The 27,715-nt window shown below is 42.3% G+C and overlaps 1 protein-coding gene across 1 annotated transcript in view; it reads left to right on the top strand.

Annotated features, from left to right (window-relative positions):
• LOC124140304 (neuronal acetylcholine receptor subunit alpha-10-like) overlaps positions 1–27,715 on the top strand; it is a 57,921-nt gene that overhangs the window by 12,695 nt on the left and 17,511 nt on the right. Inside the window, exon 2 of the mRNA XM_046507811.2 lies at positions 26,417–26,571. Within this exon, the coding sequence (XP_046363767.1) occupies positions 26,417–26,571 (155 nt within the window). The remainder of the gene's footprint in view (positions 1–26,416; positions 26,572–27,715) is intronic.

Here is a 27,715-nt window from a genome sequence, read left to right as displayed (position 1 = left end):
ACAGGTACCTCCTTTCTGCCGGAGAATATAACATTTCATATCAGATCTGCCTTTACAATTTGACGATATCCCTTTGTTTCATTGAGAGCTTTAGCGTGGGAGTAAATGGGACATATCCCCCTGTTTCACTGTGAGCTATAGCGTGGGTGGAAGTGTGACATGTCCCCCTGTTTCACTGTGAGCTATAGCGTGAGTGGATGTGTGACACGTCCCCCTGTTTCACTGTGAGCTATAGCGTGAGTGATAGTGTAACATGTCCCCCTGTTTCACAGTGAGCTATAACGTGGGTGGAAGTGTGACATGTCCCCTTGTTTCACTGTGAGCTATAGCGTGGGTGGAAGTGTGACATGTCCCCTTGTTTCACTGTGTGCTATAGCGTGGGTGGAAGTGTGACATGTCCCCCTGTTTCACTGTGAGCTATAGCTTGGGTGGAAGTGTGGCATGTCCCCCTGTTTCACTGTGAGCTATAGCGTGGGTGGAAGTGTGACATGTCCCCCTGTTTCACTGTGAGCTATAGCGTGGGTGGAAGTGTGACATGTCCCCCTGTTTCACTGTGAGCTATAGCATGGGTGGAAGTGTGACATGTCCCCCTGTTTCACTGTGAGCTATAGCGTGGGTGGAAGTGTGGCATGTCCCCCTGTTTCACTGTGAGCTATAGCATGGGTGGAAGTGTGACATGTCCCCCTGTTTCACTGTGAGCTATAGCGTGGGTGGAAGTGTGACATGTCCCCCTGTTTCACTGTGAGCTATAGCGTGGGTGGAAGTGTGACATGTCCCCCTGTTTCGCTGTGAGCTATAGCGTGGGTGGAAGTGTGACATGTCCCCCTGTATCACTGTGAGCTATAGCATGGGTGGAAGTGTGACATGTCCCCCTGTATCACTGTGAGCTATAGCATGGGTGGAAGTGTGACATGTCCCCCTGTTTCACTCTGAGCTATAGCGTGGTAGGAAGTGTGACATGTCCCCCTGTTTCACTGTGAGCTATAGCGTGGGTGGAAGTGTGACATGTCCCCCTGTTTCACTGTGAGCTATAGCGTGGGTGGAAGTGTGACATGTCCCCCTGTTTCACTGTGAGCTATAGCGTGGGTGTAAGTGTGACATGTCCCCCTGTTTCACTGTGAGCTAAAGCATGGGTGTAAGTGTGACATGTCCCCCTGTTTCACTGTGAGCTATAGCATTGTCGGAAGTGTGACATGTCCCCTGTTTCACTGTGAGCTATATCGTGAGTGATAGTGTAACATGTCCCCCTGTTTCACTGTGAGCTATAGCGTGGGTGGAAGTGTGACATGTCCCCCTGTTTCACTGTGAGCTATAGCGTGGGTGGAAGTGTGACACGTCCCCCCGTTTCACTGTGAGCTATAGCGTGGGTGGATCTGTGACACGTCCCCCTGTTTCACTGTGTGCTATAGCGTGGGTGGAAGTGTGACATGTCCCCCTGTTTCACTGTGAGCTATAGCGTGGGTGGAAGTGTGACACGTCCCCCTGTTTCACTGTGAGCTATAGCGTGGGTGGAGTGGAAGTGTTGCGGGATGCCCCAGACATGCCTTACTGTGAACTGACCAGGAAACATGCAATCTCCGGCCTGTAAGACGAGGACGAGGCCGCCGTCACTGCAACGCCCATTACCCCGCAGTTTTCGGCGGCGACGTCAGCCTGGAGGATACAACACTGCATGAGACAGGAACAGTTACTCAGTCACAGAGTGATACGGTATTAGGCTAGCGACATAAGCGTTACTGCTATCAATGCCAAAAGGTTGTATTGTATAATTTGACATGGAATGCGTGTTTCTGTGCAGAATGCGCTTTCTCGACCAGACTGGAGTAGCTTCATCTTGGTTTCACTCACTCACTCACTCACTCACTCACTCACTCACTCACTCACTCACTCACTCACTCACTCACTCACTCCAAACAAAACCTGATTGTCAGGTACCTGTTCTGCCCTTGAATCCTCACAGGGCATTGTAAGGTCGTTAGAGGTAGCCTAGAGGTCATTATCGTTCGCTCGTCACGCCGAGGACCCGGGTTTGATTCCCCACACGGTACGCTGTGTGAAGCCCATTGCTGGTGTCCCCTTCCATGACATTGCGACAAAGCACTCACTCACTCACTCACTCACTCACTCACTCACTCACTCACTCACTCACTCACTCACTCACTCACTCACTCACTCACTCACTCACTCACTCACTCTAAAAGGAAAAGAAAGTCCTTGGCCCCCGAGTACAAAGAAGTGTTGAAGTAAAGCACCGGCTGACCTCGTAGCCCATGTTGTAATGCTATGTGAGTAGACAGGAGCACACTGACCCAGCACGACATGGCGGCGTGGTGAGACCGGTACATGGCACTTCTACGCTCTGCTTATCGCAGCGCCATCAGGACCAGCCCAGATAACCATAACATCATGCACGGTGCCATCGCACCAGCGATCCCAAGGGAGATATGTACAATTGGTATTTGCCTCCAGAATACATATGTCTCTATACGTGTTTTAATTATGTAGTAGGCATTAAAACATGTATCTCGCTAACTAAATGCTATTGCACAGTGAGTGTTATTTTAAACTTTTTTTTCACAAGTGGGTATATTGTAAGTTTAAGGGTAACCTTGCTCACTGTTATGGGCCATAAAGGGTATCAAGACACATAATCTTCACATTTTGCAATAACAGACATATGATTGCGTTATAAATACTTAAGAGTACTTCTATATTTTTTTATTCGTTTGATATGTCTGTTGAGTACACGTAGTGGATAACATGAATATCGTATTTTTGTTTGTTTGTTTGTTGTTTAACGCCGCACTCAGTAATATTCTAGCTGTATGACGGCGGTCTGTAAATAGTCGACTCTGGACAGACAATCCAGTGATTGACATCATGAGCATCAATATACGCACTCAGGACTGACCACCCAATCCCGTTAGTTTCCTCTTACGACAACCATAATCGCCTTTCAATAGGTTGCTGAAGATTCTAACCCGGATCATCAGAGTTTGTAAAATCGTAAGTTTAATTATCATCCTACTGATAACTTCCTCTGTGCCTCTTATGGTATTTTTATGATGTGGTGTAGTACGTTTAATCGACGTCCTTTGAACATTGGATGAATCGGTCCCACCTGTCCTTCGTCTGTCCTTCACCTGACCTTCACCTGACCTCCTTCACCTTTCCTTTAACTGTTCTTCGCCTGACCTTCAACTGTCCTTCGCTTGACCTTCACCTGATCTTCAACTGTCCTTCACCTGTCCTTGAACTGTCCTTCACCTGACCTTCGCCTGTCCTTCACTTATAGGGTAGCGCAGTAGGTAGAGCATTCGCTCTTCACGATGTGCAACATAGGTACACTGTGTGAAACCAAGACTGGTGCTCTCTGTCGTGATATGGCTGGACTACTGACAAACGTGGAGTAAAACCCACTGTCTCACTCTTGGACGATTCAACGATTCAATCGAGTCTTACAGCTGACACTCGGAATGATGGGGCGGTAGAACTTTCGTATGGAAATGTAATTTCACGCACCTGTGTTGTATTGATTGTACTTTAGACGACGACCTCCAACCTGTAAACTTCTTCATCGAGTCTGGTGGCACCGTGGTTCAGGTTCTTTACTTGACATCTGGATTATTGTTTTATCTGTCGACAGTGAAATCGATTTTTCTTATTTTCACGAACAGCTTGCAGTAGCAAGAGAGCTTGATTACATGATGGCGAGGGACCGACCATTTAATTTTCTCTGGAGATTATATATGTTTTCATCAACAGCTACAGACCATTTTTAAATTACAAGTATGAGCCTGTATGGTATTTTCAGGAAAAATGTAATATCTGTGGCCGACAGTTGCTTTTTGTTTAACAGTCTGAAGCATGATTATGTTTTTCAAGAATTATCTGGGACAATTTAGTTTTTTTCCGATGAATTCTTATCTTTTTCCGCCCCCTTCAATTTACGATGTGGAACAGAAAGTGTTTCTGTCAGGAAACATTCAACACATTTGGCCACGACAACGTATGCTTCAGGTATATCAGTGATCTGATAGAGTTCAATAATGGTCAAATAACCTTTGACCACGACCACGTATGCTTCAGGTATATCAGTGATCTGATAGAGTTCAATAATGGTCAAATAACCTTTGACCACGACCACGTATGCTTCAGGTATATCAGTGATCTGATAGAGTTCAATAATGGTCAAATAACCTTTGACCACGACCACGTATGCTTCAGGTATATCAGTGATCTGATAGAGTTCAATAATGGTCAAATAACCTTTGACCACGACCACGTATGCTTCAGGTATATCAGTGATCTGATAGAGTTCAATAATGGTCAAATAGCCAACTACCCTCCATTGACTTACCCATCTGAACAAGACAAAGGATACCAGTGAACCCGCCTCATCTGTTTCACATTCAGATCTATGAAAATGTTTCAGAGTGACAAAAAAAAGACTTTTTACAAAACTGTACAAGAAGATGACTTCAACTTTCCAATAGTCTACTTTCACTTTATGCCGAGCAAAATTCCAGCAGCTCGAGCCTTTGGTGTCTACAATGAACAACGTTTGAGGTAGTCTACAATGATCCTTTTACGAAGATTTCAAAAAGCCTCATATGGCTCTTGCTCATGGGTTGTTTGATCAAGGTTACAACATTCAAAGCCTCAGTAAATCTTTTGACATTTTGAGGACATTTCTAAATTTGACGCATCGTGCAGTGACAAAAATGATGGCGGATGCAATTCCCTATTTCTTTCTTATGATTATGGAAAGGGGTTTATTCAATATGTCCATATATAAGACAACTTCGCGATAGATCGCAAAGGACAATGAACAAATACGTAGTTTATTTCGAGATAAAACATGGCTCCATGATGACGTCATTTCTGATTCGAACAAACGCTCGCTACCTCGTGATGACCTCGTAATTTGGACGACGTTCCTCATAAGTGTAGCTGGGCAAAGCAGATAAACACAATGTTCGAACGATCGGATCCAAAAGTGAAAGATATATGGCAATTTGTATTGGGATAAAAAGTACAGATAATCGACATGAAAATTGTGTGAATATCTTGGAAATACCACCCCTGTTCGTAAACTGGACTTGTCCACCACTGACGAGGTCGGGTGGTATTCAGGCAGTCATCATTATTAAATACGGGTAAATATTTTTATGGTTTTATTATATACATATATGATAAAACGCTGCAGGGAGAATAAACCACTCGGGGATGGCCCCTCATAGTTTATTCTCCCTGCAGTGTTTTAGTGTATGATAAACCACGACTCGTTTCTTTCTTAATGTCCCAAACTTCCATATATCCTTTTGAAATATCCACACACGATACTTGATCTCATTTTGATTGATGTCCACAACAACGCCAAAACCTGCTTACAACTGGAACATGCTCACTGTTTGGGATCATTTTGGATGCTTTCGAAGCATAAACCTTATATTGGCTGATATAGGGAAGATGAACCTGTTGAATGTCTTTCAGAGTGGGTTAGGTCAGCGCATGATGCTGTCATTGGTAGAATGTACAAACTGAAAGAGAGGAAATAGAATTGGAATAAACCACCCAGTCCCACCCAGGTGCCAATTGTTCTGAGATTGCAAAAACTCAAGCAAATCCTTTGAATGTGTGAGAATATACATGGTATAAATTCCACTTGTCTCTTTCTGTGAATATAAAGAAAGTCCGCCCTTGATTGTATTAAGGATTGTGGTTAATCTTTGAGACAGGGATTTGATAGTACATTTGCTGGACCCAGCAATATGTCTCTCTTTATACGGATTTTTATGGAGCTTTGGAGTCAAGTACAATAGAGGAATAGGTATGTCTCCAGGTTTTAAAGTCAAGACTTAAGAGTTAAGAGTGCTGATGCTTGGTTTTGGCAGATGCCTTCCTCAGTTAACATACTGGCCTTATGGCATTATTTGATATGACTGTTTTACCAAGTTCTTTGATCGGACAATTTATGTAGTGATGCTTACAAATAACGGTTACGTTTTTTTAGGCCTTTTCAAGGCAGCCAGACTTTGGACGATAGCTGGCTGGGACAGAATGGGCATATTCCTCATGTTGTGCACTCTACCTAGTATTTATTGTCAACAGTAATTATAACGCACAACCATTGGTCAAGGGAAACAACTGTGCACAGCGAATTGCGGTTCCTTAGATGACTGGGCCAACACTGCCCCCTGTATGCTCGTGTTGAATATATCTTCGTGTAAATCTGTGTTCAGATGGCCTTATTTCAGCCAGTCTACTATACATCCAGTCAACGTTATAGATGTTTCAGGTTTTTTATCCAATCATTTCACTTTTCCCTGAATGGCGTCTGACATATCAATTTACCACATCTCTGCAGATCCCCCTCCACCGCTTCCAATCTTCAGTTAAGGGAGACTGTTTACAATATTAAGTGCACGCATACCAGAACCCAACAATCGATCACATCAAGCATCAACGGGCTTATTTTGAACCTTCCCAACTAGCCACACTTCATATCACATAGCTCAGACCTTACAGATTTTCAATATCTGCTTTTATTGCAAAACCAGTAAAATGTTATATTGTTGCCAAACGTAAAGGGCAAGCAGGTTAGGACATTCCTACAGACGCCCCATCGAGGTACTGCTGTTGTGGCCCGTTCTCGGTTGAAGAGCAACTCTCTTTAAGAAGTCAAACGATCTGAGAAACCCTCTTCCTTCTTCATCACTGGTTTTCAATCTGGCTTTGCACTTGATTACGCAGCGGTTTATGGTGTGTCTGCATCGTATCTGGGATAGGGATTTGAAAAGGAAACATAGATGAAACTGATGTATTTTCTATTAAGGATCACGTGAATGTCAGTCTGCCCCTAGAAAAAGTGCATTTGGAAATACACCCAGGACGGGAAGGACAACCTTACTTGAAGAACTCCTAGTTTGATACCGAGATGATATTAAGTTCAAGAAATGTCAGTTCATACGTTTTGCTGCTTTCTGTTATTTTACTATTAATGTGATGATCTATCACGATAAGGGTCTTAATTTGCATGCATTTCTTATGTTGGTAAGTGCACCCATGGCTACACCAAGGCTGGAACTGCACTGCGTGGCTCCTGTCTCGTTTGATGATGGTATAGACAGTGTATGAACAATCGCATGGTCAGCAGTGTCAGAAAGTTTAAACTTCCTAGTGCATGTTCCCTAAGGTTTCGACCGTCTCCGTGGTCTAGTGGTAGACCGTCCGCCCGGAGAGCAGAAGGCCCGGGGTTCGATCCCCGACTGCGTCATACCAAAAGACGTTAAAAGATGGTACTTGTTGTTACCCTGTCTGGCGCTCGGCATTAAGGGGCTAAAACAAGGACTGATCGGCTCGGAGTTAGTATACTGTGTCTGAGTGGGGTATTCATGTTAAACTGCGACTGGACGCAACGTTAAACCCCATTTCACCTCACCCTAAGGTTTCATTATGGTCTGGAAAAGATAATGGGTCCAGTTCCATTTGTTTCGAATTATTGTAACGCTATTGTCCAATTATAGCTTCAATCTCATCACCGAGGCATCAGTTTTTCATTTTTATTTTTGTGCGCGAACGTCAGCAGAACATATGTATTCAATACACTTCATCAACTCAAACCCTGTGTTTTATCAATACTAATTCCGTCAGTGAAAGTGGATCAATGAAACCGCAATGTGATATGAAATTCAAGAAGAGTATGAAACACCCTGGAATCTATAGTTCTTGGAGACGACAAGAATATTTAACGGACATCGGCTTTTTGCGACGGAAACAAACTATACATTCATAAAATTAGTGGTGTAGATTATGTAAAATATCACGGAAACTGTAAAACAAGAAGGCTTCTTCCAGAGCCGATGTAGTCGGGAAGACTGTTCCTCGTCGCCTCATGGATCCCAGTGAGGGCCCATCAACTTCATCAGCCGATACTGTCTGTGGTCAGGGGAAATAGTGTGAGTGAGTTAGGTTTAACGCCGCTTTTAACTTTATTCCAGTTATATCACGGCGTGTCAGCTTAATGTGGGAGGAAAGCCCGAAGTGATGCAGGTCTCAGACGTTTACCACTTCGGTGAAACCCACGAGCACGGGTATGGTGCTGACAAACCTAGAAACATAATTGGGGCGAACCGGGATTCGAACCCACAATCATAGGTTTCTGGCGTGCCCAAAGGACGCAACTCTGCACAGTGAATCGCGGCGCCTTAGACGACGGGGCCACCCGTGTCCCCTGTCAGGGGCAATACATCATTGGCATCGATGTAACTGTATATTTCTTATCGTCACACTTGCAGACTGAATTTGATTCAACAATCATTCAACATTAAAAAATGAATATTGAAAATGATCATGACACATTTGTTCGATAAATAGGGAGGTTTTTGCATTGGTTTTGTTCTCCGTCATTCCCAGCCTCATCTGAACCGAAAAGTCTTCTTGATTCCTCTTTCATATCAGTACCATACACGCCTGATGTGTCATACAAGTCACCGACTTCAATAAACAGACTATTAGGATATAAAAGGCTGCAATTTTAGATGTGAATCGAAGTAAACTTCTTTCTCCGAAACCTCTAGTCACTCGACGTAAATTATGTAGATGGCACCCATTACAAACTTATTCTAGCATCTGACGTTCTTAATTTTCGTTTTCTTTTCTTTAATTCTTGTTTGTATTTATTTTCTTTTTTTTGACGATAAAATTTCTGTTCGCCTCGATGTGGAAATGTTATGAACATATCAAGTCTATGTTGAGGGCGGATATGAGAAAATGAAAACTGCGTTGTGTTAGTCTTGTGGTTAAAGCGTTCGCTCTTCGCGCCGAAGCCCCGGATTCAGTTCTCGACATTGGTGCTATATGTGGATATAAATTGTCAATGCAAGAGAATAAGCAGCCTAAATTTTCTGCAGAAACAATCCACTTGGCGTAAAGGGCAAACATCTGTGGAAATTATATGAATTGGCCTCTGAAAATCTGTGATGACACCAGGTGTTCGCGAAAAGGGTAAGCATGTCCTGTGTAGTCCGTTCTGGGTTTCCTCCGCCCTGAAATATCGGTAATAAGGCAAACAAACGGAGTAAACCTCACTCACTCACTCACCTTGACTCCAGGCATCCCCGGACGTGTAGCCATGTATGTACAAGTTCCGTCAGAGCGACTTTTACAGTTGTACAATTACTGCAACAAAACCTTGTTCAAATGTGATTGTACTATTCCGACCATATCATGAGCATGCGTCCTTGAATCCCCATCAAATAGTGATGATATCAGGTGTTCGCGGAAGACGAGCGTCACAAACACATGCAACAGCAAGTCAAGTGTGAAAAACCCCCACGGGAACATATGGTTCAAGTCAATCTAGGGAATTGCATCGGACAAATGCGTCAAATGTGGAAAGGTCCTCTACATGTCTATAAACAAAGGCTTTGTAAGCTTTACTGTCGCGTCCAAGATTATTGCACTTATATAGCGACGTGCATGCACATGTGTGTGTGTGTGTGTGTGTGTGTGTGTGCGCGCGCGCGCGTGTATGTGTGTGTGTGTGTGTGTGTTTGTGTATGTGTGTGTGTGTGTGTTAAATGTTTCAGAGTCGTATGACACTCTTTGAAATCTTGGTAGAAAGACTATGCTCGATTGTATCTCAAAAGTTTAGAATTTTTGACACCAAAGGCTAGAACTGCTGGAATATTGCTCGACTATTTGACTATTGGAAAGTTGAAGTCATCCCTCTTGTTATACAGTCTTGTGGAGAGTGTTTGGTCACTCTGAATCTTTATGCATAGATCAAAATATTATACAGAGGATCAAGGCTCACTTGATGGTTATTGAACAATATTAGATCATCGATATTACTGAAGCTTAAGTTAAACTTCTAGGGCAAAATTACCTTGTTTGACTTTGCCAATCCGAGTAGAAATTCCGAATAATGTGCATATAAAACAGATCAGTAAGAAGGGGAGCACAATGGGTGTCCATGGGGATGCCTTATTCTTGCCTCAATGTCTTATCCCTAACTGTAAGGTAGATGTGATCAATGATCCAGGATTTCACATATTGGTTTTTCAATGAACTTTAGATGGTATTTGCATTCATTTTTGAATGGACCTATCAAGATCAATCAATCTTTATTGTATGAAAGGCCATTGGCCCATATACACATACAGATAAACAATATCATTTACAGCTGTACAGTGCATTATATCATTATTGGATAACTAATATGATGCTTGACATGTAATAGAGGTATTGTAATAACAGTGGTAATAACCACAGTGGCAGCAGTAGTAGTATAAAATACAAAAGGAATACAAAAGGAATGGAATGGAAATATGAAGTTTTACGTCGCAAAGGCTTTCAGCCATAGCGCGACGTTCAATACAAAAGGATCTATCAGTAATATACTCATCATGTCAAGACAATTTGACAATTTAAATGTATATGCATTTCTAGTAGAAACAAACAGACAAAAATGAAATGTAGATACTCCTGATCTAGATGCGAAAGTTTCAAAACAACTAATTATTTCTGGACATATCGGATTTACTAAGTAATTTACTACACACTCGTAGACTTTGATAGATGTATTGTAATATCTTTGTTAATTTTTGACTAGGGATACCATTAAAAGATAATATTTTGTTCATGGAATGGTCATGTAACTACATACGTGGTCATCACTTTTGGTAACAAATGCCCCATGGATCAAGGAATGAAGCTTTCCCTCCCGTTTGTTGTTTGGGATGACAGACTACAAAGACACATGTGGCAAACGACGAATTCGTTTTGGTGACTTGAACATATCTATTGCCCTCTCTGCAGGAATATCTTCACAAGGAATCAATGAAAGGCCTTCTTATCTTCTCCACTGCTTCGTGAATCTCGGCCTGCGAGTACATGGATGTTAAAACACTATGCTTGCCTTTGATGTGCAGATGGATTTACCCCAAATAGTTTTATCATTGTAAATCTATTATATCAAGCCAATGAATATTGAGTTGACGTATAGATAACGAGACATGCGTATTGATTTCCCATGCTAGCAGTGCAATGTCTCACATCAGCGTTAGGCCAGTGCCTTAGTACCACAACAGTTGGAGGTGAGGTGAAATGGGGTTTAACGTCGCCTCCAAGATTATTGCACTTATATAGCGACGTGCATGCACGTGTATGTGTGTGTGTGTGGCTGCTTGTACTAGTCCGGACTGATGCCGATTTATAGTGCTAGCACACTGAGATACCATGCCACAGTTTAACATGGATACCATTCCGACACAGTATACTGACTTCGAGCCGACCAGTCCTTGTTTTAGCCCCTTAATGCCGAGCGCCAGACAGGGTAACAACAAGTACCATATTTTAACGTCTTTTGGTATGACGCGGCTGAGGATCGAACCCCCGACCTTCCGCTCTGCGGGCGGACGCTCTACCACTAGACCACGGAGGCTGTCTAATGTTTCTGATGTTAATCTAAGGATATAAGGTCATCAAGGTCACCCGAACTTTAGGATACATTTAACTTCATTCGATGTGATCAGTATTTAAAACAATGATAAGGAACCATTAATACTTCAATGCATAAACACCATATATCACATTCTTCCACTCTATTGTCGTTTTTTTAAAAGATATTTTCATATATTTATTTACTCGGTGAAATTGGCAGTAGTATTGGAAATCGATTAACTAGGGTAAAAGGCCGCTGATGCTACATGAATTCTCAGTTTAGATGATCCATATTTGTCTCACCGATGTGACCTGTGGCCACCTATGTCATGTTTAGATTGGGTTTAACGCCGCGTCCAAGATTACTGCACTTATATAGCGACGTACTTATACGCGTGTGTGTTTGTGTGGCTGCTTGTACTAGTCCGGACTGATGCCGATTTATAGTGATAGCTCAGTGAGATACCATCCCGCAGTTTAACATGAATACCACACTCAGACACAGTATACTGATTCCGAGCCGACCAGTCCTTGTTTTAGTCCCTTAATGCCGAGCGCCAAACAGGGTAACAACAGGTACCATCTTTTAACGTTTTTTTGTATGACGCGGCCGGGGTTCGAACCCCCTTACCTTCCGTTCTCCGGGGCGGACGCTCTACCACTAGACCACGGAGGCGGTGAGCAACAGAGAAGACATGTTAGATTAAATTCATATACTACATGTTAATGTCCGTGTTCTTAAAAAACAGTACAGTGAACTGACTGGTTATTTTGATTTACAATAGGCAATGTTCATCATATTTAAAGGAAATATAAAAGGGTTATCCTTGCCCTAACGGTAGGAACATCCGTGTCATGCCACACCTTGACCCCAATACAATGAAAATGTCATTCAACAAGTCTGGTCTTGACAAGTGGTTTGCTGTGTACGCATGTTGAATCCTAATTAGTTTGTTCATCAGTGTAGTCCATTTCAACACACGCATTATCAATGTTTGTTGGTATAAAAGATAATTATTAATGTTCGTTTGTTCGTCGAAACTATTCCCATGGACTGGTACTCGCCAATACCATTGGGTGCAACTATCACCATGGACAAGTACACGCCAATACAATAGGGTGAAACTAACACCATGGACAAGTACTCGCCAATACCAAAGGGTGAAACTATCACAATGGACAAGTACTCGCCAATACCAAAGGGTGAAACTATCATTATGGAAATGTATTCGCCAATACAATAGGATGAAACTATCATCATGGACAAGTACTCGCCAATACAATTGGTTGAAACTATCACAATGGACAAGTACTCGCCAATACCAAAGGGTGAAACTATCATTATGGAAATGTATTCGCCAATACAATAGGATGAAACTTACTGACCATTGGCACAACAGTTTCAGCTTAATTTCACTGCAGATAACCACCAACTCATGGGTGCAAGTTTACAATTTTGACACTTCAGACGTGTTATTACAACGGCGATATGAATATGATACGGCACTGACGATTAAGATCAAATTGACAATGTCACGTGATCCACATATTCGCATGTGGGACAATGTACAAGTATTCCCAGACTCTGGGTGCCATCGTTGGAAAGCTGTAAACACAATACAAGCTTAAATACGAGGTTATTTCGTCTCCTTTTGGTTCAGAGACATCCGAGGATTTTATTGAAGCAATAAGATACGACCCTGCGAAACATAAAACACTATAAGCACAAGTCCATTGATCCGTGATGACACCCGGTGCTCACCACAGCTTTATCTAGCGCCGCTTTACTACAGCACTCTCATTAGGTTTGTGTCGAGTGCACCCCGGGGCCCGATCGTGGTGGCACTTCTGGTCTGTTCCAGACTTGACGAGAGGTTAATCCGTTCTCAGTCTTTTAACCAGACACCATTTGGGGCCGAGATTACGAGAGATGCAGCCAGGTTCCGTTTGCTGCATCAATGTGTTCGTTGGGCACAGATAACAGTAAACATGCGAAGATCCGGGTTATAATTGATCTTCTCATGCTTCTCGTAAAAGGCGAGTAATGGGATCAGGTGGTCAGGCTCGCTGACTTGGTTTGAGCATGTCATCGTATCCCAATGGCTTTTATCGATGCTCATTCTATCAATCAATGGATTGTCTGGTCCTCAGTCGATAAATTACTATTAACATGAACATTGATGATTTGGGAAATATTTATGAATTCTTAGGCCAGTGGGGCCAGTGTGTTCACTGAGGAAGGAATCCGCCAACACCATAAATCAGTACTGTCAACTTTTGACTCTAAAACCTGAAGACATGTCCATTCCTCTTTTGTACTGGATTATAAAGCTCCGTAAAAATCCATACAAAGAGAGACATATTGCTGGGTCGAGCACATGTACCACCAAATCCCTTTCTCAAAGACTAACCATAATCCTTAATACAATCAAGGAAGGACTTTCTTTATATTTACAGAAAGCATTTGAGACAAGTGGAATTCGTGGATTCTCAAAAACACAAAGGATTTGCTTGAGTTTTTGCGATCTCAGAAAAGAACCATTCTGTCAGATCATTTTATTCTTTAACTTTGTACACCACTATCCACATGACAAACTTAAGAAAAAACTATATTCCTTGATCCATGGGTCTTTTGTTACAAAAGATGGTGAACACAGATAGAGCTACGGATCGATATTCAGAGGTTCAGGCCAGTTTGTGAAAAACAAAAGCGAATGCCATCTGAAGTTTACTGAGAAAACAATATGTGAAATGCTGGACTTCCTCATTGGTTTCATCTACGTAACATTTTGGGGTAAGACATTTAGGCAGGAAGCAGGCATTCCCATGGGCACCAAATGTTCTCCCCTCTTTGCTGATCTGTTTCTATAAGCATATGAATCGGAATTTCTGTTGGGATTGGCAAAGTCAAACGACGTAATTTGGCCAAGAGGTTTAACTTAAGATTTAGATATATATCGATGATCTGATATCGTTCAATAACAATCAAATTGCCAATTCCCTTCCACTGATTCACCCACCTGAACTTGAAATAAAGGAGACCAGTGAGACCGCCTCATCTGTTTCATATTTACATCTATGCATAAAAAATCACAGTGACAAAACACTCTCCACAAGACAAGAGGGATGACTTCAACTTTCCAACAGTCAACTTTCCCTTAATGTCGAGCAATATTCCAGCAGCTCCAGCCTTTGTTAAGATACAATCGAGCATGCTCTTTCTCCCAAGATTTCAAAGAGCGTCTTAACTTGTTTGATCAAGGTTACAACATTCAAGGGCTCAGTAAAGCTTTCAAAACGTTTTATGGTAGACATGTCGAGGACATTTCCAAATTTGTCGCATCAGTGACAAAAATGATGACTGATGCTTTCCCTATTTTGACTTGTTCCATATGTTCCCGTGTGTTTTTTTTCAGGTGAATAATTGACTTGCCTTTGCATGTGTTTGTGACGGGTGCCACCGGTGGGGCAAGATACGCTAACCTTTTCGCGAACACCTGATATCATTACTATTTGATAGTGATTCATTAACTCATTCACATGATAGAGTCGGAATTGTATAATCGACTCTGCTTTATGCAGAGATTTCTATTGGATATCGAAAGTGTTTTGTCGCTTTATTATTACTATCATCATCATCATCATCATCATCATCATCATCATCATCATTATTATTATTATTATTATTATTATTATTATTATTATTATTAGTATTATACAAGAATAAAAAATAGGCGGATTGATTAAAAATCCATACGACAGCACAGATATCACTTCTGACGTTCGACGTCATAGTAGATGATAACGCCACTGTTGACGTCATGTTAATACACACACAACCAATGTTCCGGCCTTGTGTATAAACACGTAGTGTAAAATGATGCCTATGTCACCCTGTCGCCCTTACAACTGCGTTACTAGTCTCAGCGTATCGGCGATTGTATCACCAATGCTTTTAGTGAAAGCCAGCCAAGTTTGCTTTAATGTACATAACACAATGTTCACGCAGACCATCCATCGCTTTCAACATTCAGTTTAGGGAGGCCCGAACCCAACAATCGATCAAAGAAGCATCGGAGATTTCCGCACTACGGAAGAACACGACACACCACTCGCCTTCACGACCTTCCAGATGTTAGTTATTGCAAAGCCAGTATAATGGTAGGTTCCTGTCAATACGTTAGGGCAGCTTGAGCCCAACCAGAGCTCTGCGATGTCCTTGTCCCGAAGAGCGTCTCTTGTCAATAAGTCCACCGATCCGAGAAACCCTCTCCCTTCTCCTTCACTGGTCTCCAACATGACCTTTCAATTCATCAGCATCATTGGGGTTTTATGGGTAATGTCTGGCTCGGAGCTTGATGGGAATTTAATATAAAACCAAAACGTACATGATACTGATTTGGTTTTCTGATCTTTAGTACTGTCTGTCAAAGCGAACTTGCATTCCAGCATTGATCCTACTCGACGAAGAGAAACATTAGCTTCAACACAGCGACACAATTGTTCCTTATTGTGTCATAACACAACAATTGTTTCAATACAACAGTGATCAGTGACCCCATGATTCTTCTTTGTAACATTAGTTTCAACACAACAGTGACCACTGATGCCATACTATCATTGGTAAACACTGGCTTTCATACAATAGCGACTTTTTACGAAAGTCGTTTTCATAAAACAGACATTCTCTTCCCAAAGGTTGACATTTAAACCTTGCTGATGCCAGGCGCTTGGTTGTGATGCGTCGTCAAGCAGGTAGAGCGTCTACCCGCAGACCGGAAGGTCGGGGGTTCGATCCCCGGGTGCGTAGTACCAAGAGACGCTAAAAAATATATTTGTTGTGACCCTGCCTGACGCTCGGCGTTAAAAGGCTAAAACAAGGCCTGGTCGGCTTGGAGTCAGTTACACTGTCCATGTTAAACTGAGGCATGGTATCTCTGTGGGCTAGCACTGGAAAACCTATATGTATGATCGCATCATTCTGATGACAAAGGTCGATATTCATTCCGTCAACCTCCTGGCTTATTCACTAACTCACTCTAGTGTGAATATATCAGCTTTTGGTGGTGCTTATTGCTTGCACCGTATTGCATTTATTGATAAATGTGGGATTAAGTTAAAACCTTAAAGCCTGTTTCAAACATATCTGAATGAACCTGAGACAAAGTACATCCAGTGTGGCTCTCGTAGTGCTATGCCCTTAGGTGGGATGTGAATGGTTCAGTATAAATGATCGTTAACACAGTCTGGAAAGATGTATGTACAAACCCATCGTCCCCCATCTTCCTGGTTACAGAGGGAGGCTTCATCGTACAGATTCCAGTGATGCTGGCATGGATGGTAAATCGTATTCAATAACAGACGTGAAACAATCACAAGATGCGTATTGCGTATAATTTGGTATTGATTGTGTCGATATTATCACTCATCTCTTGAGATGCTGTGTTCTCAACGTGCGTGGTCCCTGTTTATCCCGAGACTAGAGGACCAGGCAGCTAATGAGCTTGCATTTGCCGTGGTTACAACGACAAGGAGCTATATAAAGATATATCCTCCAGTGATACCGTGAATCATTCGTCATTATTTCTCAAACAAAAACATTCATATGTCATATTTTATGAAATATTTGATATGGAGGGTTATTATGGAACGTAACGTGTGTTTACTTACATGACTGCCCGGATGTTACAGCTACTTGGACCGATCTTAGTGATTTAATCACAGCATTACAGCTACTGGGACCGATCTTAGTGATTTAATCACAGCATTACAGCTACTGGGACCGATCCTAGTGATTTAATCACAGCATTACAGATACTTGGAACGATCTTAGTGATTTAATCACAGCATTACAGCTACTGGGACCGATCCTAGTGATTTAATCACACCATTACAGATACTTGGAACGATCTTAGTGATTTAATCACAGCATTGCAGCCACTGGGGCCGATCTTAGTGATTTAATCACAGCATTGCAGCCACTGGGGCCGATCTTAGTGATTTAATCACAGCATTACAGCTACTGGGACCGATCCCAGTGATTTTATCACATCATTGCAGCTACTGGGACCGATCTTAGTGATTTAATCACAGCATTACAGCTACTGGGACCGATCCTTGTGATTTAATCACAGCATTACAGCTACTTGGACCGATCCTAGTGATTTAATCACAGCATTACAGCTACTGGGACCGATCCTAGTGATTTAATCACAGCATTGCAGCTACAGGGACCGATACTAGTGATTTAATCACAGCATTACAGCTACTTGGTCCGATCTTAGTGATTTAATCACAGCATTACAGCTACTGGGACAGATCCTAGTGATTTCATCACAGCATTGCAGCTACAGGGACCGATCCCAGTGATTTAATCACAGCATTACAGCTACTTGGTCCGATCCCAGTGATTTAATCACAGCATTACAGCCACAGGGACCGATCCTAGTGATTTAATCACACCATTACAGCAAACTTAAATACCATCCTGCCTGTAATATAGAAATGATGTAAACCCGTTAATGTCGTTTTGTTATTTATACATCGAAGTATATTGTTGAGCCGGATACAAGGGCATTGTTGCCAAGTCCACAGTCGGTAAGATGCAAGCTGTCGGTAGCTGTAAATATTAGACTGTGGTGTAAAACAACATTCACTCACTCTGTCTGTCATGTCAGGTTTGAGGTATCGTTCTGCCATGACCATGAAACTGATCTTGGATAAACGGACCAACATTGTGTATTGTAACTCAAACATTACTTCATGGTTCCACTTTTTATTTCCTTTTCATTTCCATTTCACATACTTTTTTGTACATGACTTTATTATTGTTCGTTTAAGAGTCTCTCGAAAATCCATATGGAATGCAGATACTCACGTTGAAACTGAACAAAGCGGAACTGCTGTCAATTAGTTCGTGGTACTAGGGTGCCAGTTAGATTGGGGCACTAAGATGTCAGTAAGATGTCAGTAATATCGGGGCCCTAAGATGTCAGTAAGATGTCAGTAATGTCGGGGCACTTATATGTCAATAAGATCGGGGCACTAAGATGTCAGTTAGACTGAGGGACTAAGATGTCAGTTAGACTGTGGGACTAAGATGTCAGTTAGATCGGGGCACTAAGTTGTCAGTAAGGTCGGGGCACTAAGATGTCAGTTAGACTGAGGGACTAAGATGTCAGTAAGATTGGGGCACAAAGATGTTAGTAAAGTCGGGGCACTAAGATGTCAGTTAGACAGTGGGACTAAGATTTCAGTTAGACTGTGGGACTAAGATGTCAGTTAGACAGTGGGACTAAGATGTCAGTAGGATCGGGCACAAAGATGTTAGTAAGGTCGGGGCACTAAGATGTCAGTTGGACAGGAGACTAAGATTTCAGTTAGACTGTGGGACTAAGATGTCAGTAGGATCGGGGCACAAAGATGTTAGTAAGGTCGGGGCACTAAGATATCAGTTAGACAGTGGGACTAAGATTTCAGTTAGACTGTGGGACTAAGATTTCAGTTAGACAGTGGGACTTCGATTTCAGTTAGACAGTGGGACTAAGATGTCAGTTAGACTGTGGGACTAAGATGTCAGTAGGATCGGGGCACTAAGATGTCAGTTAGACTGTGGGACTAAGATGTCAGTTAGACTTGGATATCAGTAAGGTCGGGGCACTAGGATGTCAGTTGGACTTTGGGACTTGGATATCAGTTAGACGGGGGCACAAAGATGCCAGTTTGACGGGGACACTAAGATGGCTGTCTGATGCAGATATACTCACGTTCAAACTGAACTCTGAACTGCTTCGGCGATTACTATTACCCCAACAACTGGTTCCGTGACGTGAGGTCGGCAGCAGTCATCAGACGGACCAGGAGGACTCGTACATCACATCCACAGACATCTCTCCCGACCTCTCCTAGTGGGACGGAGGTGTTTGAGGCGGTATTGATTTAATCAGCCTTACGTAACATGAAGATTCGGCCAATGTTTGGTTACAGTTTCATTGTCCCGGGGGTGTTGCAGTGTGTTTTCATGTCATTAGAGTTAAGACATGGAGAAGTGATCGAACATTGGAGGCAGACTGATAGCGATTACTTCCCCAGTTGGAGCCCAGGAGGGCGAGTGGATAGCGCTTGGAACATTTGACAAAAACATGCATTAATCTGTTGCATTGAAGCTTAGCAGAATAAACCTGCATTAAGTAAAGGATAACGCACAAGTAATTGGACATTCGTTACAGCATCAAAGTAAGAAAATACTGCGTAATCAGATTAAAATACAGCCTGAAAGTTGAAATAAATCAATAAATAAATGAAAATGATACAACACAACTTGATGTGCGGAACGCACGCGGTACGTTTATACTACACGAGAATCTTAAACTTCTCGCTTCGATAACCGTGCTGCATTTGAACTTACTCGTATATTCGCAGTGCAGATACATTTGATCGCTGTAGCCAGTGAATGTGTAATGCACGTGTTTAAAATTAATGCTTGAACTCAAAATTTGCAGGAGGTCAGTAAACTGTCAGTTCCTTAGAGTGAGTGATTGAGTATGGTTTTACGCCGCTTTTAGCAAGATTCCAGCAATATGACGACGGGGGACACCAGAAATGGGCTTCACACATTGTCGCCATGTTGCAATTCGCTTAGATAATCTACAGGTGAAGAACAGAGGGACGACATAACTCAATCTATATTATAAGCAAGTTGACAAAAGTCGTCAAGCGTTTCTCAGATACAGTAAACTACGGTTATAACGAACACGCTTATAACGAACTGACCGATATAACGAACTTATCTATTACTCCCGGCCATTTGTTGTATATATGCTGTGTATATGCTTATAACGAACTACGGTTATAACGAACTAAAATAAATGGTCCCTTTGAGTTCGTTATAACCGTAGTTTACTGTAGTATTCTTCCAGCGTTCATCAAAGCCCGTTGGGTCTCCGGATTACACGTGGCTTCTTTGTCCCCTGTAGAGGTTCAGGTCTGATCAGGTCCCTATTATCTCATGTCATAAAATGGGGATCAGATTTTGTGTCTTGGATACTTGCGTGTTAGCGTCCACCAGTTGTTGTGGTCGTTCCTCAGGCTTTCCGTAAGTTTTTTGCTTTGTCTAGTCTTGCATTATCTACAGACCAGAAGGACGTGAAACAGCTGTAATAATGTAAATGTGGCATAAAACAACATTCGATCACTTACTGTTTGAATTTCCTGTTTCTGTTTGGTGTAAAGACAGCTGCTGACCGCGCATTGTAATTAAGTAGGGATCATGTGAGCGCATATTGGACCTTGATGATGACCATCTTACGAGACATTGGAGTGACTGTGTGTGTGTGTGGTTTTACGCTGGTTTTAGCAATATTCCAGCAATATCATGACGGAGGGCGCCATAAATGGGCTTCACACATTGTACCCATGTGGGGACTCGAACCCAGGTCTTCGGCATGACGAATGGTGACAATCTTGTGACGTACTGAACCCAAGATGGCGACCCTCTTCCGGCGTATCAAACCTAAGATGGTGAAAATTGTACAGCGTATCGCACCGTGATGTGACAATCTTACAGCGTATTGGACCGACATGATACAATCTTACAGCGTGTTGGTCCGAGATGTGAAAATTTTACAGCGTATTGGACCGAGATGTGACAATTTTACAGCGTATTGGACCGAGATGATACAATCTTACAGCGTGTTGGTCCGAGATGTGACAATTTTACAGCGTATTGGACCGAGATGATACAATCTTACAGCGTGTTGGACCGAGATGATACAATCTTACAGCGTATTGGACCGAGATGATACAATCTTACAGCGTATTGGACCGAGATGATACAATCTTACAGCGTGTTGGTCCGAGATGATACAATCTTACAGCGTGTTGGTCCGAGATGATACAATCTTACAGCGTATTGGACCGAGATGATACAATCTTACAGCGTGTTGGACCGAGATGATACAATCTTACAGCGTGTTGGACCGAGATGATACAATCTTACAGCGTGTTGGTCCGAGATGATACAATCTTACAGCGTGTTGGACCGAGATGATACAATCTTACAGCGTATTGGACCGAGATGTGACAATCTTACAGCGTATTGGACCGAGATGATACAATCTTACAGCGTATTGGACCGAGATGTGACAATCTTACAGCGTGTTGGTCCGAGATGATACAATCTTACAGCGTGTTGGTCCGAGATGATACAATCTTACAGCGTGTTGGACCGAGATGATACAATCTTACCGCGTGTTGGTCCGAGATGATACAATCTTACAGCGTGTTGGTCCGAGATGATACAATCTTACAGCGTGTTGGTCCGAGATGATACAATCTTACAGCGTGTTGGTCCGAGATGATACAATCTTACAGCGTGTTGGACCGAGATGATACAATCTTACAGCGTGTTGGTCCGAGATGTGACAATCTTACAGCGTGTTGGTCCGAGATGATACAATCTTACAGCGTGTTGGACCGAGATGATACAATCTTACAGCGTGTTGGTCCGAAATGATACAATCTTACAGCGTATTGGACCGAGATGTGACAATCTTACAGCGTGTTGGTCCGAGATGATACAATCTTACAGCGTGTTGGTCCGAGATGATACAATCTTACAGCGTGTTGGACCGAGATGATACAATCTTACAGCGTGTTGGTCCGAGATGATACAATCTTACAGCGTGTTGGTCCGAGATGATACAATCTTACAGCGTGTTGGTCCGAGATGATACAATCTTACAGCGTGTTGGTCCGAGATGATACAATCTTACAGCGTGTTGGACCGAGATGATACAATCTTACAGCGTGTTGGACCGAGATGTGACAATCTTACAGCGTGTTGGTCCGAGATGATACAATCTTACAGCGTGTTGGACCGAGATGATACAATCTTACAGCGTGTTGGTCCGAAATGATACAATCTTACAGCGTATTGGACCGAGATGATACAATCTTACAGCGTGTTGGACCGAGATGATACAATCTTACAGCGTGTTGGTCCGAGATGATACAATCTTACAGCATATTGGACCGAAATGATACAATCTTACAGCGTATTGGACCGAGATGATACAATCTTACAGCGTGTTGGACCGAGATGATACAATCTTACAGCGTGTTGGTCCGAGATGATACAATCTTACAGCGTGTTGGACCGAGATGTGACAATCTTACAGCGTGTTGGTCCGAGATGATACAATCTTACAGCGTGTTGGTCCGAGATGTGACAATCTTACAGCGTGTTGGTCCGAGATGTAACCATCTTACAGCATATTGGACCGAAATGATACAATCTTACAGCGTATTGGACCGAGATGATACAATCTTACAGCGTGTTGGACCGAGATGATACAATCTTACAGCGTGTTGGTCCGAGATGATACAATCTTACAGCGTGTTGGTCCGAGATGTGACAATCTTACAGCGTATTGGACCGAGATGTGACAATCTTACAGCGTGTTGGACCGAGATGATACAATCTTACAGCGTGTTGGTCCGAGATGATACAATTTTACAGCGTATTGGACCGAGATGATACAATTTTACAGCGTATTGGACCGAGATGATACAATCTTACAGCGTGTTGGTCCGAGATGATACAATCTTACAGCGTATTGGACCGAGATGTGACAATTTTACAGCGTATTGGACCGAGATGATACAATCTTACAGCGTATTGGACCGAGATGATACAATCTTACAGCGTGTTGGTCCGAGATGATACAATCTTACAGCGTATTGGATGTGAAATAAACCCGTGAAATATCCGGGTTAGAATAGATCTTCAGCAACCCATGCTTACCGTAAGAGGCAACGAACGGATCGCTGACTTGGTTGATAAATATCACAATACCTTAATTGCGTGGATCGATGCTCATGATATCAATCACTGGACTGTCTGGTCAAGACTCGATTATTTACAGACCGCCATCATATGGTAGGAATATTGCTGTGTGCGGCGTTAAACAACAAACAACAAAAACAAAGCATGTGAAATATCTTTGTCATTATCGCCAAACCCATTAACTCAGCCTATGAGTAGCGTTATTGGAATATTGTTTCAAACCGCGTGTGAGTGAATCCAATCTCATCTTCCGCTATACGTGTCATAACGTCTCACGCGCAGCATCAGCAGCCACCTCATACCGTCCATCTTCGTATCGAGATAAACTAACCAGGCTGCGTCCTTCAGCTACTTAAGCAACACTCTCTGACATTATGTGGAAGACAGCAATGCTAACAACAAGCTGTTGGAACCAAATTTGATGTGAACGGTAGCATAATGAGGCTAATGCATGGTTACATTTCACAAATCAATCTTGCCTATTACATTACAGCCTACAAATCTAGTTACCTCTGTTTGAGCGGACTCTAGAGTTGTGTTGTCGTGTCGTGTTACCGCGACGTCGTTGTAACAACGCCGAGGCGGGCAGCTTGTGTGTTGCACGGACATAGATCGTGTTTCACGCCTTGAACGGATATGTAATCGCATCATACTCTCATTTAATGTGAAGGAGCCTTGGGGTCAACTTGTGATAGTGTTTCTGCCAACTGAATATCAGTGCGTTCTGCCCTTCATGTCAGAATAAACTGGGAAGATACTGACTGATTAACTTAGTTTCGTTTGCAATTGTGTGGTTTGTAGTAACTTTTAAAATCCATATTGGCATAAGAAGCGTTTGTCAACTCAAGTCTCTGGCAAACGAAACTGTATACCCTTAAAGGATGGAAACAAGTCTTCAATATCTGCTGTCCGATCCCGTGAGGCTAGCAGTCTGGCGTTTCCCCAATAATCCCACACGACAAGGCCTTGTAATTAACCCTTACAATGTACAGCTTGTATTGCATTTACATTCCAGGTTCAATGTACAAAGTTATCTTTAGATCTCTAGAAAAAACAACATTTGCACAAAGTTGCTCCCATTGTGTGTAATATATACCACGTTCTCCTCATGTGTAGGATGATATATACTAACCTCACCTTCTGAGCAGATAATATATACTGATCTCACTTTGAGTAGATGATATATACTGACCTCACCTCGTGAGCAGATGATATATACTGATCTCACTTTGAGTAGATGATATATACTGACCTCACCTCGTGAGCAGGATGATATATACTGATCTCACCATGTGAGTGGGATAATATATACTGACCACCTTGTGAGGGGGATGATATATACTGACCTTACCTTGGGAGTGTGGTGATATATACTGACCTCACCTTGTGAGCAGGATGATATATACTGACCTTACCTTATGAGTGGGGTAATATATTCTGACCTCACCTTGTGAGTGGGATGATATATACTGACCTTACCTTGTGAGTGAGATGATATATACTGACCTCACCTTGTGAGTGGGATGATATATACTGACCTTACCTTGTGAGTGATATATATACTTGTTCTGACCTTGTGAACAAGGTGATGCTCACTGACCTTCTCTTGTGCGCAGATGATATATACCTGTCCTTACCTTGTGAGGAGGGTGATACTTACTTACCTCTTCTTTTGAGAAGGATCATATATACTGACCTCACCTTGTCAGCATGATGATATATACTGACCTCACCTTGTCAGCATGATGATATACTAGTATGCTGACCTCACCTTGGCAGCATGATGATATATACTGCCCTCACATTGTCAGCATGATGATATATGCTGACCTCACCTTGTCAGCATGATGATATATACTGACCTCACCTTGTCAGCATGATGATATATACTGACATCACCTTGTCAGCATGATGATATATACTGACCTCACCTTGTCAGCATGATGATATATGCTGACCTCATTTTGTTAGTTGGGTGATATATGCTGACGTCATCTTACATGTATTGTTTGCGTGGATCCTGTCTGATCATCTTGTGGGCACGACATGGAACAGGCAGTGCATATGCTCTGTATCCTTGGTCCAGGGATCAAGTGACGTGAAGAAACTATCTGAAACCAAATGTTAAAAATGTAATGTTCACCATTCAAGAGAATGTGTTCATCTCATTCTGATAAACAGTCTTGTCTATGTTGTTTGTGTGTTTGTTCTGCAACGCCGCACTCAGCAATATTCCAGCTACATGAAGGCGGTCTGTAAATAATCAAGTGTAGACCAGACAATCCAGTGACATCATGGCCATCGATCTACTCAACTGGAGCACGATGACATGCATCCACAAAGTCAGCGAACCTGACCACCTTATCATGTTACTCGCCTCTTACGGCAAACATTACGGTTGCAGAAGACCACTTCTTACCCGGATCTTCACGGGTATGTTGTCCATGTAACTCCATTGCAATGTACAACAGGGATAATCTTATTTTATACTTGTCGATGGTTGAGATTAAAAGTTATTCGTTGTGCAGAATTGCTTCCCTTTTTATATGCCTTGATCTGATGATCGTGCGGTCAAATACACGATTCTTCCTAATCATTATCCTTTGTTTGCCCGCACCATATGACTGCAACACTACATATTCGGCGGGGGCATAAGTGACACAAGAGGCAAAGATATTTTGCTGTGTAAAGTTTTGGCCCTTTGGCACGCAAAAAACATATGGTTTTGTGTTCGTAACGATTTCATTACTAGGTTTGTCAGCACCATACCCGTGCTCGTGGGTTTCACCAAAGTTGTAAACGTCAGAGACTTGCATCACTTCGGGCTTTCCTCCCACTGACCCGCCGTGACATAACTGGAATACTGTTCAAAGCGGCGTTAAACCCGACTCACTCACTCACACCTTCGGCAAGCAATGGCATCAAACTCATTCCCCTCTCTCTCGTCGCTATATGGCTGAGATACTGTCGATGTGACGTTTAATTGCTGCTCACTCAACCATTCACCCCCTTGTCGTGAAAAGGCAACCAGGAAATGTTTTCTCCAACATTGTACAGAAGGTTAGTGACTAAATGAACTGCTCTATTAACTGTCCACATGTATATTCTGTGTACTGTTTGCAGCGTTCAACCGGTCCGCCTACCCCTACCTGGCCTCCGAGCAGCAGCTGATGAGGGACCTCCTGGATGACTACGAGGCATCAGTGAGACCCGCGGAGAATGCCACAGAACCGATCCAGGTCTCCCTCGGCATCATCATCGTCAAGATCCTCGACCTGGTCAGTAGCAGCTTCACAGCTCTGTCACAGCAACATTCTTTAAACAAGTATTCTTTAAACATAGTTGATAAACCCAGTGTCCTGTACTCTGAGTAGCATCGGCCGTGATGAAGTTCAAAGTGACACAAGAGTTGGCCTTAGACAACATTCTAGTTTTCTGCTATAGAAAAATAAACAAATTATAACAATACCCCAAAATATTCCCCTATGTGGTGCACTCATGTGGATCCTAAACGGCAAACATAAACGCACTCCACTGAGGCCAAAATGTTTTTAGAATTATGTTGAACATGTCTATATTCTAAACATGTCATTATCTAAAGGTGTTTAGAAATTAAGAAAAGAAATCTGAATGATTAGCAGTTTTTACAAGTATATTGTATTAAATTGTTGTAATGGGTAGAAGGTTAGTAGGCAATAGAAAAATTAAAATTATAGCATATTTTAGTTCTAGTATGTACCTCTTGAAATATGTTAACACCCTGCTGTATTTATCAAAGCAAAGTGAAAACAAACAATATTTAAAACAAAAAAATCGTTAAATCAATATGAATTATGAAAATACTTTATGAATATTGTTAATTAATATTGCAAACATACCACAGAAAGATTTGCTTTTCCTTGTGTATTTAGGCCTTCAGATCTGGTTGGATCGTATTCACCGCCGGTTGTGATACTTATATCTATCATACAATAGGTACGTTTCACGGATATCCGTTTGGGTCGTATAAGGACAAAGATGCAAATATGAACGGTCAAGCAGGTCCTACTTTCGGTGTTGACAAACAAACATGGCGTCGCCCTTGTCAAACGGCAATCGAGTCAGCATTAACAGTCGATAGTCTCCAGAAACTACCGGGATAATTGATATCATATTAAAACAATGGTCTAAGATACAGGAAATCAGTGAACAACTGGGATGTAGTTAAGGCATTTTACAAGTTTTGGCAACTTTGGGGATATACATTGCGAGACAATTTGGCGAGGAGACCAGCCAAGCTTGATCAGTTTCCATATCTGTGCGTTTATACCTCTGCGACTTTGGGGCTATTGCCCAAATTAAAACAGTTGGATTTGGCCGAAATATGTCAAAATTGTTACCGTGTTTCATTTTGTTGCTGTGTGTACACCTGACTGCACTTCG

This window comes from Haliotis rufescens, unplaced genomic scaffold (assembly GCF_023055435.1).
Source record: "Haliotis rufescens isolate VD_foot unplaced genomic scaffold, xgHalRufe1.0.p SCAF_5, whole genome shotgun sequence".
Classification (NCBI taxonomy): domain Eukaryota; kingdom Metazoa; phylum Mollusca; class Gastropoda; order Lepetellida; family Haliotidae; genus Haliotis; species Haliotis rufescens.
This window is presented reverse-complemented; position numbering and strand designations above follow the sequence as displayed.